Raw genomic sequence first — 13640 nt, forward strand, 5'->3', positions numbered from 1 at the left:
CTGAGCAGAGAGCCTGATGTGGGGTTTGATCCCGGGACCCTGAGATCATGACCTGAGCCGAAAGCAGAGGCTTAACCCACTGAGCCACCCAGGCGCCCCTAAGCTACTAATTTTAAAGAAAACTTTACTAAACACATTTTACTTTAACTCTTTTTTTTTTTAAAGATTTCATTTATTCATTTGACAGAGAGAGATCACAAGTAGGCAGAGAGGCAGGCAGAGAGAGAGAGAGAGGGAAGCAGACTCCCCGCCGTGCAGAGAGCCTGATGCAGGACTCAATCCCAGGACCCCGAGACCATGACCTGAGCTGAAGGCAGCGGCTTAATCCACTGAGCCACCCAGGCGTCCTACTTTAACTCTTATTAATGTTAATGATCTTTCACTTTTTTTCTTCTAATGCCCGGACACTGTCCAGTTGTTCATAAACGTGGTGGAAAAATACTTAGTGTAGTAATTATATCAGAAACCTACTATTTGCTTTAAAAAAATTCAACAGTATGCTTCCTGCTGGTTCCTGGCTGCGCAGACATTCCCGATAGAGGCTTCTCACTCAACTGCAACGTCTTGCTCCTGCTTTCCTGGATGACCTTCCTCTGGTCCAAGAGAGCAGTCCCCTTCCTCTTCTACATCAATCAGGACAAATCCACTTCTGCCCTATGTCCTGTGTTTTCCGAGGCCAACTCACAGAAGGTGTGAGGAGGTAGTTACCAGACGATTGTGTAAGTCTACTACACTCACAGCAGGAATGAAAGGCAACCCCTTCCCTCTCTGGAGCCCACTATCAACAGAAACACATCTTTATGCATAAAAGCAGCAGAGCACAGAGAAACAGAGAGCAAGGGAAGGGGAACAAAGCCAGAGAGGGGAGGATGGTTGCTTTGTCCACCTGAAAAACTGACCAACCAGGGCTTTTCTCAGGTGAAAAATCAGTCCTTCTTCCTATCGCCTTGTCTTGTAGGGTATCTATCAGTGTTACATGAGCTCAGTGCAGCATCTACAGGAAGGCAGACCCCTTCTGAGGGCCAAAGTCCACATGGACTGACCCAGAAAAGGTTCCAGAGCTCTAGCAGAACAGCTGTCTCGAATGGAAGAAGATATTTGCAAATGACATATCAGATAAAGGGCTAGTATCCAAAATCTATAAAGAACTTCTCAAACTCAACACCCAAAGAACAAATAATCCAATCAAGAAATGGGCAGAGGACATGAACAGACATTTCTGCAAAGACAACATCCAGATGGCCAACAGACACATGGAAAAAAGAGCTCCACGTCACTTGGCATCAGGGAAATACAAATCAAAACCACAATGAGATCCCACCTCACACCAGTCAGAATGGCTAAAATTAACAAGTCAGGAAACCACAGATGTTGGTGAGGATGTGGAGAAAGGGGAACCCTCCTACACTGTTGGTGGGAATGCAAGCTGGTGGGAATGGCCCCTCTGGAAAACAGTGTGGAGTTTCCTCAAAAAGTTGAAAATAGAACTACCCTGAGACCTGGCAATCTCACTACTGGGTATTTACCCCAAAAGATACAAATGTAGTGACCTGAAGGGGCATGTGCATCTGAGTGTTTATAGCAACAAATGTCCACAGTAGCTGAACTATGGAGAGAATCTAGATGTCCATCAACAGATGAATGGATAAAGATGTGGTATATTACCTACACACACACACACACAATGGAATACTACCCAGCCATCAAAAGAAATGAAATCTTACCATTTGCAACAACATGGATGGAACAGGAGTATTATGCTGAGCAAAATAAGTCAATCAGAGAAAGATAATTATCATATGACCTCCCTGATATGAAGAATTTGAGAGGCAACATGGGGTGTCTGGGGGTAGGGAAGGAAAAAATGAAACAAGATGGGATCGGGAGGGAGACAAATCATAAGAGATTCTTTTAGATTTTTTTTTTTTATTTATTTATTTGACAGAGAGAGAGATCACAAGTAGGTAGAGAGGCAGGCAGAGAGAGAGGAGGAAGCAGGCTCCCTGCGGAGCAGAGAGCCCGATGCGGGGCTCGATCCCAGGACCCTGAGATCATGACCTGAGCCGAAGGCAGCGGCTTAATCCACTGAGCCACCCAGGAGCCCCATAAGAGATTCTTAATCTCACAAAACAAACTGAGGGTTGCTGGGGGGAAGGGGGGAGGGAGAGGGTGGTTGGGTTATGGACATTGGGGAGGGTATGTACTATGAGAGTGCTGTGAAATGTGCCTGATGATTCACAGACCTGTACCCCTGGGGCTAATAATACATTATATGTTAATTTTTAAAAAAAGAAAAAAAGAAAAAAAGAACAGCTGTCTCGATGTAGACAGGCCAGGTTACACTGCAGAAACACACGATACCGACATCTCCGTAGTTCAATAGAAGTTTATTTCTCATTCCTGTAAGGTCCGTCACAGGTCTAGGGGACTCTCCAGGACAACTGCTCTCCACATGGGGGGCTCAGCACTCCAGACTACTCTGACCTTGCGGCCCGTTTCTGTAGAAAGGACACTACAGAGTTTTGCACCAACAAAGAAAGGCTTCAGCCCAGAAGTGGGGCTTCTGCTCACAACCCATTACCCACAACCATCTCATGGCCCTGACTGCAAGGCGCAGCAGACTATCACCACTCTTGTCCACACTCTTCACGAGAAAACAGGTCCTGCGAGGGCACATCTTTGGCTCTTTCATCCACTACTGCATTCCCAGTCTAGACCAAACAGTGCCTGGGCACCTAAGAGGCCCCCGTGAGACTGAACGAATGGAGCACCAGGAAGAGGTCCGCACGTGGCCTGGGATGAGACAGGGTACCCAAAGCCTGAGGACGAGGCGATGGGTAACAGCTATGCAGACGAGAGCTTCGGAGCTGCCTATGCCTAAGAAGTAAGACTTGGCGTAGCTCTTCTTGGGGAAGAAAATAAAATCCTGCCGAGAGCACCGGAGCCACAGCTCAGGCGACTTACACCATAACGTACTGAGGCAAGGACCAAACCAACGGAGCATCATCAGCACCAGCCGTGCTCGACTCCTCAAAGGAGCTGAGAACAGCCATAAGCACAACTGCTTCCTCCCTGCGGTCGGTCTGCCCAGCACATCACTGGGGAGAGGGGAAAGGGAAGCCAATGCACACCGATCGAGCATCTCGCATGGGCCCGGCTGCGAGGGCCTCTTCTTCCACCAATCCCTCTAAATCCCTAGAACAGCCCTGAGTTGAAACAGTTTCCTCTCTTTCACAGAACACACGGAGAACAACGTGTTTCGGGAACCAATCAAGCCACTGAGAAAGTTTCAGAACTTAGAAGCAGACACAGCACAATGTCATCCAGCCCGGCCCTGCAGGGAGAACGTGCACATCCCGCTCATCCTGCCTTCGGGCCTCCCTGATGCAGCTGACAGCCAGTGGACCCAGAGCAACAGGGTCTTGAACAAGTCCCTGCATCGGGAGCCCTAACCTTATTGTTTGTAAGGTGTTCGGGAGCTCATTTAACCCCCTTCCTGACACCACCTAAAGCTCTAACAGGAACACGGGGGAGTCACTGCCGTAGACAGTAAGAAGATGCACAGCCCACAGAGGAGTTCAGCCACCTACCGTTCACCCCCGAAGGCTGTTGTTACACACTGTGTACAAAACAGACACAGGGAGACCCTGCCGGCTTAACACCGGTTCACAGTGTAAGACAACCAACATGCATGCAGATTCACCCCTCCTCGTCCACCACTCAGCACCAATTCCCAAACCTTTCCTTCTGGAAACCCAACCTTCTTCCACGCCCAGTGAACCACAACCTGCCTGCAGCGCACACTCCAGTTTTGAAACAACCCTCTTTGTTCTTATAAACAAAAACTGAATTAAAAAGCCAATGAACAAAAACCTGATTTGATTGAACTTCCCTAAATTTCTGTTCAGACCTCAGGTGCTAATATTTATGGTTGACATTATGAGGGGGAAAAATGTCTAGTTTCTTTTATTACAATCTTCTTTACATATAATATATAATCCATGGCTAAAAATTCCAACCCGTTTCCATACGATCTTGGCATTTTCCTCTATCAAACACCACCAATCAGAGGTGTAAGTCAGTGCACTATTACTTCTTCTGGAAGATTCCCTAGTGGTGAAGTAAATAGCATTTCATCATAGTAAAAATGGTCCTAAAAGGATTCAAGAACTAAAATGTTCAAGAAGGAATTCAAATGATATCCAATGTGGGGAACAGTGTCCAATGACAAAGGAGAGGAAGAAAATCCAATTTGGTTCTTGGAAAACTTGGTAACAGAACTTCTTTGAACCATAGGACTCTTGAAATTGGTAAGCTTAATAACATGAAGGCAATGGTATCCAATTAAACATGCAGGTTATTCTTTCTTGTTTTGGAAGCCCACGCTATAACTGTTTCCGTCATGTGTTGAAAGTGGCTGGGAGATCCATGTAAAACCAACACTATGATCACAGAAGACTGATTAATTCATGAGTATATTTGCTATTTGAAGCTGAATTTGCTAATTGCCAGGAACAATCATGAAATAATACATTCTGTACTCAGAATGTTCTCTGAACACCTTTCTTGTTAGGAATTCCCTGATTTATTAGTAAAAACGTAAGTAGTACAACTAACACGTCCCCTGCAGAGTCTCCCTTGATTCATTTCTGAGAAACATGTTTTTATCACCAAATTTTCCGTTGATGAATTCTTCATGCTTTATAACTTTATATTTTTCATAAACCTCAGGGCTAAGCTCTACTTGGTGAACTTCTTCAGACTAAGGACACTGGATAGACTTCCTTCTGTTCAGTGGTAGTATTTCTGGTCTGCACGAAGGCTGGAATTCCTGCTAAACTTTCTCATGCTTATGCTACATGTGGGTTCTCCGGTGTTTACTAAGGTGGGAATTCTGACTGAATTTCTTTCCACATACATAACACATAAAAGGTTTCTCTCCAGTGTGAGTTCTTTGGTGTGTATGGAGATTTGAATTTTGACTGAAGCTTTTCCCACACCAAGAGCATTTATATGGTTTTATTCCTTGGTGTATTGTTATGTGTTTATTAAGATCTGATTTCCCTCTAAAGCTCTTACCACAATGTTGACATTTATACGGCTTCACTTCGGTGTGAATTTTTTTGTGTTTAGTAAGATCAGAGGTAAGTCTGAAGTTTTTCCTACACTCCTGGCATGTAAAAGGCTTCTCTACTGCACGAGCTTTCTTGTGAAGATCCATGAGTCTCTGCAGCTCTTCTTCCCAGATTGAAAGCTCCTTTGTCTGATTAACCGGAAACTCCTGATGCCACTTCCCCATCCTATGTGCATCACCATGATTTTCTTTGCCTGTTGTTTTCTGGGGAACTTTCACTCGGGTCTTTTTTGATACTATGTCTCCTGGTGCTTGTATTTCTAAGTCAGAAAGACACACAGGCCGATGGTTTTCAGCGTCAGTTTTGACCTTTAACCCTGTGAGAATAAACATAACAATCAGCCAACTGTATGGCAAAGCAAAACTACAGGAATAGAGAGAAAAATCTAATGGTTACTGACTTTAAAAATACAGATAAGCAGAATTTTAAATTTTAAATGTTAAATCCCTGCGAAGGTTGCTATCAAGGCACATTTGTTCTCTTCCCACGGTATACTTACCTGAAGGCAGCTCTCCGGGACTGTTCTTGAACTCCAAGGGCCCTTGAACCCATGGCTCCTCCCCTTGCTCTAGATAGGAGATCACTTTGGGTTTGGGGAGCACAAATAATGCTGTGAAATGGAAAAAAGGACGTCAAGGCCTGGGAACCCAACTAGCCACTCAATAACTGTCCACCAACTCCACAGTATTTCAGTAAAAGCAAAGGATAGTTTACAGTGCATTACCCGAACGGTCGGATGTGTAGACTCTACTATCTGGTTTCAGGTTTATATCACACTATACTTCTGGGTGGATACACAAAGTGGAGAGTGAAAATAAACCTAAGCTGGACCCACGGAGAGGATAAAGGGCATGGGAATCTATCTACAGTGCCCTTCACCAAGATCATCCTATATTCAAACACGGCTGAACCAAACCCCAGAGTCTACAAGGAATACAGGTTACACCCATTAGTTCCTTAGGATTAGCCCAAGTCCAGCTGAGCAAGGGGAACATCAGTGGGCTGCATGTGGTATGCACTAGTGGTTCCTGTCATGGTAACAGTAAATTTGTATTTAGCTCTTTTTTTTAAAAGAGTAGATTTATTTATTTTTAGAGAGAGAGTGAACAGACAGGTGCACAAGTGGGGGGAGGGGAAAAGGAAGAGAATCTTTAAGCAGACTCCCCTCGGGGTGTACAGCCTGACACACGGTTCAATCTAATGGCCCATAAGATTGTGACCTCAGCTGAAATCAAGAGTCAAAGGTTTAACCAACTGAGCTACTCAGGGATCCCTGCTTTTTACTTAGCTTTTGTGCACCACATACTGGATTAGGAAGGAGTCCCCCCACTCCTATGGCTCACTGGTTCTTGTTCAGATGGAAAAAACAGACCAGCATTCCTTAAAGAAACTTTTCTAAATATACATCACCAAGTTGGGGAAGTACTCATCACTCAGTCATTCAATCAATATGTACTGACTGGAAATAATGTGCCAGGTACGCTTTTTGAGCTAACGATATAGTTAGTGGTAATTAAGCCAAAGCACCCTGATCTTTAAGATTTTATTTGACAGAAAGAGAGAGAGCACACAAACAGGGGAGCTACAGGCAGAGGGACAGGGGGAAGCAGGCTCCTCGATGAGCAGGGAGCCCAAAGCAGGGCTCAATCCCAGGACCCTGAGATCAGGAACTGAACCAAAGGCAGACCCGTAACCCACTGTGCCACCTAGATGCCCCTAAAGCGCCCTGATCTTATGGGAGTTTGCTCAAAGCGATAAATAAACGAAATTGTCTGCACATAGTAAATATTCTGTAGAAAACTAAAGCAGGACAACTGAGCATTTTAAGATTCTGCTTGGCTGAAGCTTCTTTAGATGAGGGAGTAGGGAAGGCCTCTTTGAAAAACTGGTATTGCAGCAGGAATGTAGAGGTGAGTTTTGCCATGTGGCAGAAAAGTGCGCCAGGCAGAGGAAAGGGGAAAGTAGAAACCACCATGGCAATTTCAAGAAACAGAAAGACCAGTGAGGCTCAAGAGGACTGAGCGAGGGCACAAGTAGCAGCAGGTGAGGGCAGGGAGGGGAGTGGGGTCAGATCCTGGAGGACCTGAAGCACTTCAGTAAGGTGTGGATTTTATTCAGAACGTGGTGAGAATTCACCATAAGGTTTGAATGGCAAATGTCATGATCTGACCAGGTTTTTGAAAGATTCCGGCTGCTGTGTGGGGAAGAGTGTGGGACGGCAAGAGGCAGGGGCACCAGTCAGAAAGTGCCCAGGTCAGGCTGGTTACACATGCTGCCGGCTTAAGCCGGGACGCTAACAGCACCGGGAGATGAGGCATGGCTGCGCTCGGGCTACCCCGTGATGGAGCCTGAAGGACAGTGATGCACTAACATGCGGTATGAGGGCGAGACACAGTAAAGATGACCGCGTGTTCCTTCCTCGTAGCTGCTGGGTGAATGCTCTTGACTGAGAAGAGAGATACATGAAAACAGATTTGGGGAAGGAGAAAAAATAAATCAAGACATCCACATAGCACATGGAGTGTGCACCTGCACAAAGCTAACCAAGGGACCTGGATACACCGTTCCCCTGTCCACACACCATCTGCTTGAAAAACAACCCGTTATGGGAACACAGCCTCTCAGGGGAGTACACTCCCGGTAAGCAGAGAACATGACAGATTACTCAACTTGTACCCAATGGGAGAGGGAGGGTCTTTACCTAGAGAGATGACAGTCTCATAGTTCTCCCGCATTACATCACTGTAGAGGGCCTTCTGAGCGGGATCCAGTAACTCCCATTCCTCCTGGGAAAAATACATGGCCACTTCTTCAAATGTCAACAAGCTCTAAAGAAGACAATGGGCTTCAGCTCAGTACTTGCACTGCAGAAGCAGCCCTACCGCCTGGCCCATGGTTGACCCTGGGCACTCAAGGAATTAATAGCACTTTTTTTTTTAAGTGAGAAGGCAAAAAAGGAAAAAGGCAAGGGATCATCAACAGCCTAGGAGGTGTTCAGTTCCCCAGGGAGAACACTGGGGCTAACATGCCTGTGAGCGGGGCAGTGTGTGCCCTGGGCAGCAGGGAAAGACAGAACTTAACAGCTGGATCGCACAGCTCACCTGGGACTCAGGCAACACGAGCTCAGGGGCCATTGTCCAGTCCTTGGTCTCTGTCTTCTCAGAAAAGGCTAGGATGTGGTGAACAGGCACAGCTGTGGGTAGAAAAGAACCAGCAAAACTTTCTTGTGCTTTTGTCTGTGAACATCCTCACCTCATTTCTGACATACAGAAGGTCCTGCGTCCTTTAGTACATACGGCACACACTCACAAATGTGGAGTGATACCACCTGGTGGCTTATAAGAGTAAACAAAAATCAAGCACGTAATCACCCCTAAAGCATTTCCCCAGTTTACTGTTACAGTTTTCATATAGTCAGTGAAAGGAAATCTTTTTTCTTATGTAAAATGTTTTCAGTTATGCAAAAATTAGAGGTGTTTAAAAATGTAGAACTCAGGCTCAACGTGCCAGCAATAGAAACGGAAAGGTAGAAGTTAGTTTGGTGAGTTCAAGCAACAGAAAAATCATTGTGGATAAAGACAACAGAACAAAAACACCAATGGAAAGACGAGAGCAGGAAGGTGAGTAGCAGCCAGATCTTACAGGCTCCTGGGTACCTCGATAAGGAATATGGATGTGTGAGAAGACGTCCAAAGATTTACAGCACAGAAATTTCATGATTTGATGAGGACTTTAAAACAGTAAAGGACAAGACACAATTGCACTCTGCCTGCACTATGAAGGTGTAGCCAAATGGAGAGTGACGCACGCATTACTAGTGGGTTGTGGTGGCAAGATCATGGCTAAGGATGACTTTGTTTTTCTACTGTTACATTTTGAATAAGTAAATGATGGTAACTTGTATGGGGATGGGAACGGTAAAAAAGGAACAGATTTGGAGGGAAGGAAGGGATCAAGAATTTTAGGACAAGGAATGACCTTGTGCACTTGGACAAAGCGCCCCAGGTGATCTGGATACACCTTTCCCCTGTCCACACACCATCTGCTTGAAAAACAACCCGTTATGGGAACACAGCCTCTCAGGGGAGTACACTCCCGGTAAGCAGAGAACATGACAGATTACTCAACTTGTACCCAATGGGAGAGGGAGGGTCTTTACCTAGAGAGATGACAGTCTCATAGTTCTCCCGCATTACATCACTGTAGAGGGCCTTCTGAGCGGGATCCAGTAACTCCCATTCCTCCTGGGAAAAATACATGGCCACTTCTTCAAATGTCAACAAGCTCTAAAGAAGACAATGGGCTTCAGCTCAGTACTTGTGCTGCAGAAGCAGCCCTACCGCCTGGCCCATGGTTGACCCTGGGCACTCAAGGAATTAATAGCCACCCCCCCCCCATTTTAAAGGATTTTTAAAAAATTTATTTATTTGACAGATTACAAGAGATAGCAAAAAAGAGCATCAGCAGCGGGTGGAAATGGAAAGGGTGAAGCACATGGGCCCCAATCCCAGGACCTTGGGATCATGACCCGAGCCAAAGGCAAACACCCAACCAACTGAGCCACTGAGGTGCCCCACTTTTTTTTTTTTTTTTTTACGTGAGAAGGCAGAAAGCAAAACCAAGGAATCATCAAAAGCCTAGGAGATGCCCAGTCCCCCAGGGAGAACGCCGGGGCTAATATGCCTGTGAGCGGGGCAGTGTGTGTTCTGGGCAGCAGGGAAAGGCAGCCCTCAACAGCTGGATCGCAGAGCTCACCTGGGACTCAGGCACGAGCTCAGGTGCCATTGTCCAGTCTTTGGTGTCTGTCTTCTCAGAAAAAGCCCAGGATCTGGTGAACAGGCACAGCTGTGGACAGAAAAGAGCCAGAGGAAATTTCTCTCACTTCTATGAACATTCTAATCCTATTTCTAAAATACAGACAATACCAATCTTTTCACCAGAGACAGGATACATTTGCTACTGTGCATGGTGTCTTAAAGTAGCCTTCTTGTTGCAAGTAAGAGCCAAATTATCAACTAACACCTAAAACAGGCTCTCTGTTTTTCAGGAGTGACTTAGTGAAAGAAAAACCCTTTTTAGTTTCCTCTCATGAAATAAATGGTTCTCAATCAAGCAACATAGTCATACATATTTAAAAATGAAGTACTCAAGGAACCCAGTGTATGATAAAAGATAAGATCTTTTATCATTAGTTTTCCCTAGACACAGTTCTATTCATATTCTGTTACTGATAACCCATTTTTTTTTTTTTTTAAAGATTTATTTATTTGACAGATAGAGATTACAAGTAGGCAAGTAGGCAGAGAGGCAGGCAGAGAGAGAGAGAGGAGGAAGCAGGCTCCCAGCCAAGCAGAGAGCCCGATGCCGGGCTCGATCCCAGGACCCTGGGATCATGACCCAAGCCGAAGGCAGAGGCTTTAACCCGCTGAGCCACCCAGGCGCCCCCTGATAACCCATTTCTGATCTCAATTTCTTCTGTACTTTATGAGAATGAGATGGTTCCTATTCTCTATAGTTTTCTAAAGCAGAGTTCATGGTGTTATTACTGGAGTTCAGTGGTATAGATACCGCTGTATCATAGGCCAATGTCCAACTTCACTCACAACTGGTCTACTCTATCGACACCCAGGAACCACTGTAACTGTTTATATGTCTATTTACAGATCTACAGTTCTCAACTCATAGAAAATACAACATTCTGGTTGCAAAAATTCCTATCAGTTCCTAGGAATTAGTAATTATCATGTCCTGCCCTGTCTCACAGACAGGCTCAGTCTCCTTACGAGAATTCTAGCTCAGTTGTTCTCGTAGCCCCTGGTGTATACTCCAAAATTCATCATGGGACACGTCCATTGGCAGTGACTCTCATGCCTTCCTCTTGAAGCCTAGAACATCTCCAGTTTGAAGAGCACGGCCTCTTTTCCAAGCTCCCGACTGTACCCTACAAATAAATAAGCACCTATTATGAAAAAACTTATGTTTGGTTAGGGGGTAAGTGGTAGAAAAAGGAAAAAAGCTGAGTACAGATGGCAGAAGTATGAAACACTAAAAAAAATGACTGAAAGATGAACAGAGATATTGGACCACCAGTAGGTATTAACTACAAAATGTGGGGAAATTACCATAACAAAAAAAAGTTGTGGCAACTGCTAGGGCTGACAGAGTGGCTCCCACCCATCTGCATGCAGCAAAGCACAGATAAGCAGGGCTGTATAGACTGCGTATACTCACGCTGTCTTAACACGTTTTCTCCTTGACTGAGAAGCCTCTCTAAGTGGTCTCCTGTGTTATACTTTTCTAGTTTTCACCCATTATCACCTTTGATGGCAACTGAGACCATGTATTGCCTGGAACATAATTAAGTAAAGGATCTTCTTCCTAAAACAGTGAACAGGAGAAAAAGTGCGCATCAGTAAGGAAGTCACATGAACTTTACTATCCACTACTCCTAACTGGAGAAAAAGGAACAGAAAAATCTGCCTTCCTTTCCTTTTTTTTTTTTTTTTTTAGATTTTTCTTATTTGAGTGAGAGAAAGAGCGAGCAGGGGGAAGGACAGACGGAGCAGCATACGCTCTGATAAGAAGGGAGCCTGACACGGGGCTCTATCTCAGAACCCCCAGATCATGACCTGAGCCAAATGCTGCCACATAACCCACTGAGCCACCGAGGTGCACCTCCTTTCCTTTTAAAGAATCCACTGCCAGACCCTTCCTTCTTCTATTATCCACTTGAAATAATGCACAGCTCATTGACAGACAAATACCCACTGAGGACTTGGTCTTTGCAAAAGTAATGATTCAAGAAAGGTTAGCAGTGAGAACATTTACACCCTCTGGCTGCAAGAGGCATGGGGAGTCTCCAAAGACTTCACTGTTGTGCTTCCCACCTCAGCTACCCCAGGCCAAGGGAGGATCGGGGGAATATTCTGAGTTCCCCTTAAATCTGAACGTGTCACCCCAGTCTTCTGTCTCTAGCAAGGGGGTCCAACTTCTCTGACCCTTCATCCTCTTGTGAAGACGAAGTCTTCAGTGCGTGGAACATTCCAGATTCTCCTTTCCACTCTACAAATACTGGCAGGACAGCTGGGACACAGAAGTGACACCAGAGGAGGAGGAAAGTAATGAGGGAAAAAGCAGTCCTAGTCTAAGACGGCAAACCCGCATTCAGCAACTAGATGCTCCACACTCTTGTTTGACACTTCCCCGCAAGCACCAGCAAGGGAGCCGAGCACAAGATCCAGTCCTGTGTTTCTAAACCTCTTTCCTTGGCCCAGAAAAACCACAGCTGACCTTGGCTTACAAAACGCTTATCCAAAGGCCAAGCCGCAAAGGACGAGAGAAGGGGAGTTGGTGGGATTGACGTGACCCTTCGGCCCACCTTCCCTTCTTCGACGCTCATTCAGAACTCCAGGCGAGACTGAGCAGAGTCCGGGACCTCCCCTTCCCTGGCCTGAGGCCGCACGAACGGCTCCCAACTTCGCCCAGGACGCCACGATATTCTCAAACGGTCGGCGGCCGGCTGCCCGGCCGGCTCAGCGGGCACCGGACGCTTGTCGCGCTCCGGCACCGGCAGAGGCTGACATCTTCGAGGCTGCACCGCCCGGGTCCCCGGCCCGCGGAAACTCCGGCCAGCGAGTCGGGAAGCTGGCCGCCGCGGCCCCGACGCCGTCTCCGCAAAGGCGGACAACAGGATGGTCTCCGGAGCCCGACAGCGGGGCTCCCTGAAACGGTCCGGCCGTCAGCCTGCGGCCGCCCGGCCCGAAATCACCGCCGCCCACGGACAATGGCTGCCTCGTCGCCGCCACCGTGCAGCGGCCGGGGCTCCTCGGGAGCTCCGGGGCCCACGCCGCTCCCCCTGCCACCCGCTCACCTGAAGGCCGCGGCCCTCGCCCCGCGCTGCTCCCAGGCGGGCCCCGCCACGCGCACGACCCGCCTCAGTACCGGCTGTCAGGCCCGCGTCCCCGCCCGGGTCCCACACGACACCGCGCTCCGGCCGGAAGCGGACTGACGCCCTTCCGGGGCGGGGCTTCGAGCCGCCGCGCCGCGGGCCCCACCCTCGCGGAGGAAACCCGCTTTCAATCCGGTGCCGCCCTGGCGGTCGGAAAGAGTTAATGCTACCGAGTGTCCCGTTCCCGGCGCGGCCTAGAGGGGCCTCCACGCGGCTCGCCGAGCGGCTGTCGCCGCCTCGCGTCCCGCACGGGAAGGCCCTGAGCGTCCGGCTAGTGCCTGCGTGGCCTTCGGGCGGCGCCGGTCCTCGGAGCCCAGCCCGGCGAGGGTCGCCGCCCCTGCGCACGCGGGGCCTTCGGCCTTCCCGGGGCTTTCGTCCCGGTCAGGATCAGCGGCCCCCGAGGGCTTGTTCCCTCCTCTGGGCCGTGTGTCCCTCACAACGATCACGTTTTCCTGATGAGGTAGGTTCCAGCCGGCGTGACGGGTTCTGTCTGTGGTATCCTTGGCAGGGACAGGGAGCCGCGGCTCGGCCCGGGTCCCACGAGCGACGGGCGGCGG

The 13640-nt window shown here is 47.8% G+C and overlaps 1 protein-coding gene across 4 annotated transcripts in view; it reads right to left on the reverse strand.

Annotated features, from left to right (window-relative positions):
* Positions 1–3156: 3156 nt before the first annotated feature.
* Positions 3157–13640, reverse strand: part of ZNF75A (zinc finger protein 75a) — a 47411-nt gene continuing 36927 nt past the window's right edge. For 2 of the 4 annotated variants that reach the window (XM_045993212.1, XM_045993211.1), the window contains exons 8-11: positions 8237–8328; positions 7837–7963; positions 5635–5745; positions 3157–5451 (exon numbers count right to left, since the gene is read on the reverse strand). In XM_045993212.1, the coding sequence (XP_045849168.1) occupies positions 4856–5451; positions 5635–5745; positions 7837–7963; positions 8237–8328 (926 nt within the window). In that variant the 3' untranslated portion in view covers positions 3157–4855. The remainder of the gene's footprint in view (positions 5452–5634; positions 5746–7836; positions 7964–8236; positions 8329–13640) is intronic. The other 2 variants (XM_045993215.1, XM_045993216.1) reach the window with 2 other exon arrangements.

This window comes from Meles meles, chromosome 21 (assembly GCF_922984935.1).
Source record: "Meles meles chromosome 21, mMelMel3.1 paternal haplotype, whole genome shotgun sequence".
In the NCBI taxonomy this organism is placed as follows: domain Eukaryota; kingdom Metazoa; phylum Chordata; class Mammalia; order Carnivora; family Mustelidae; genus Meles; species Meles meles.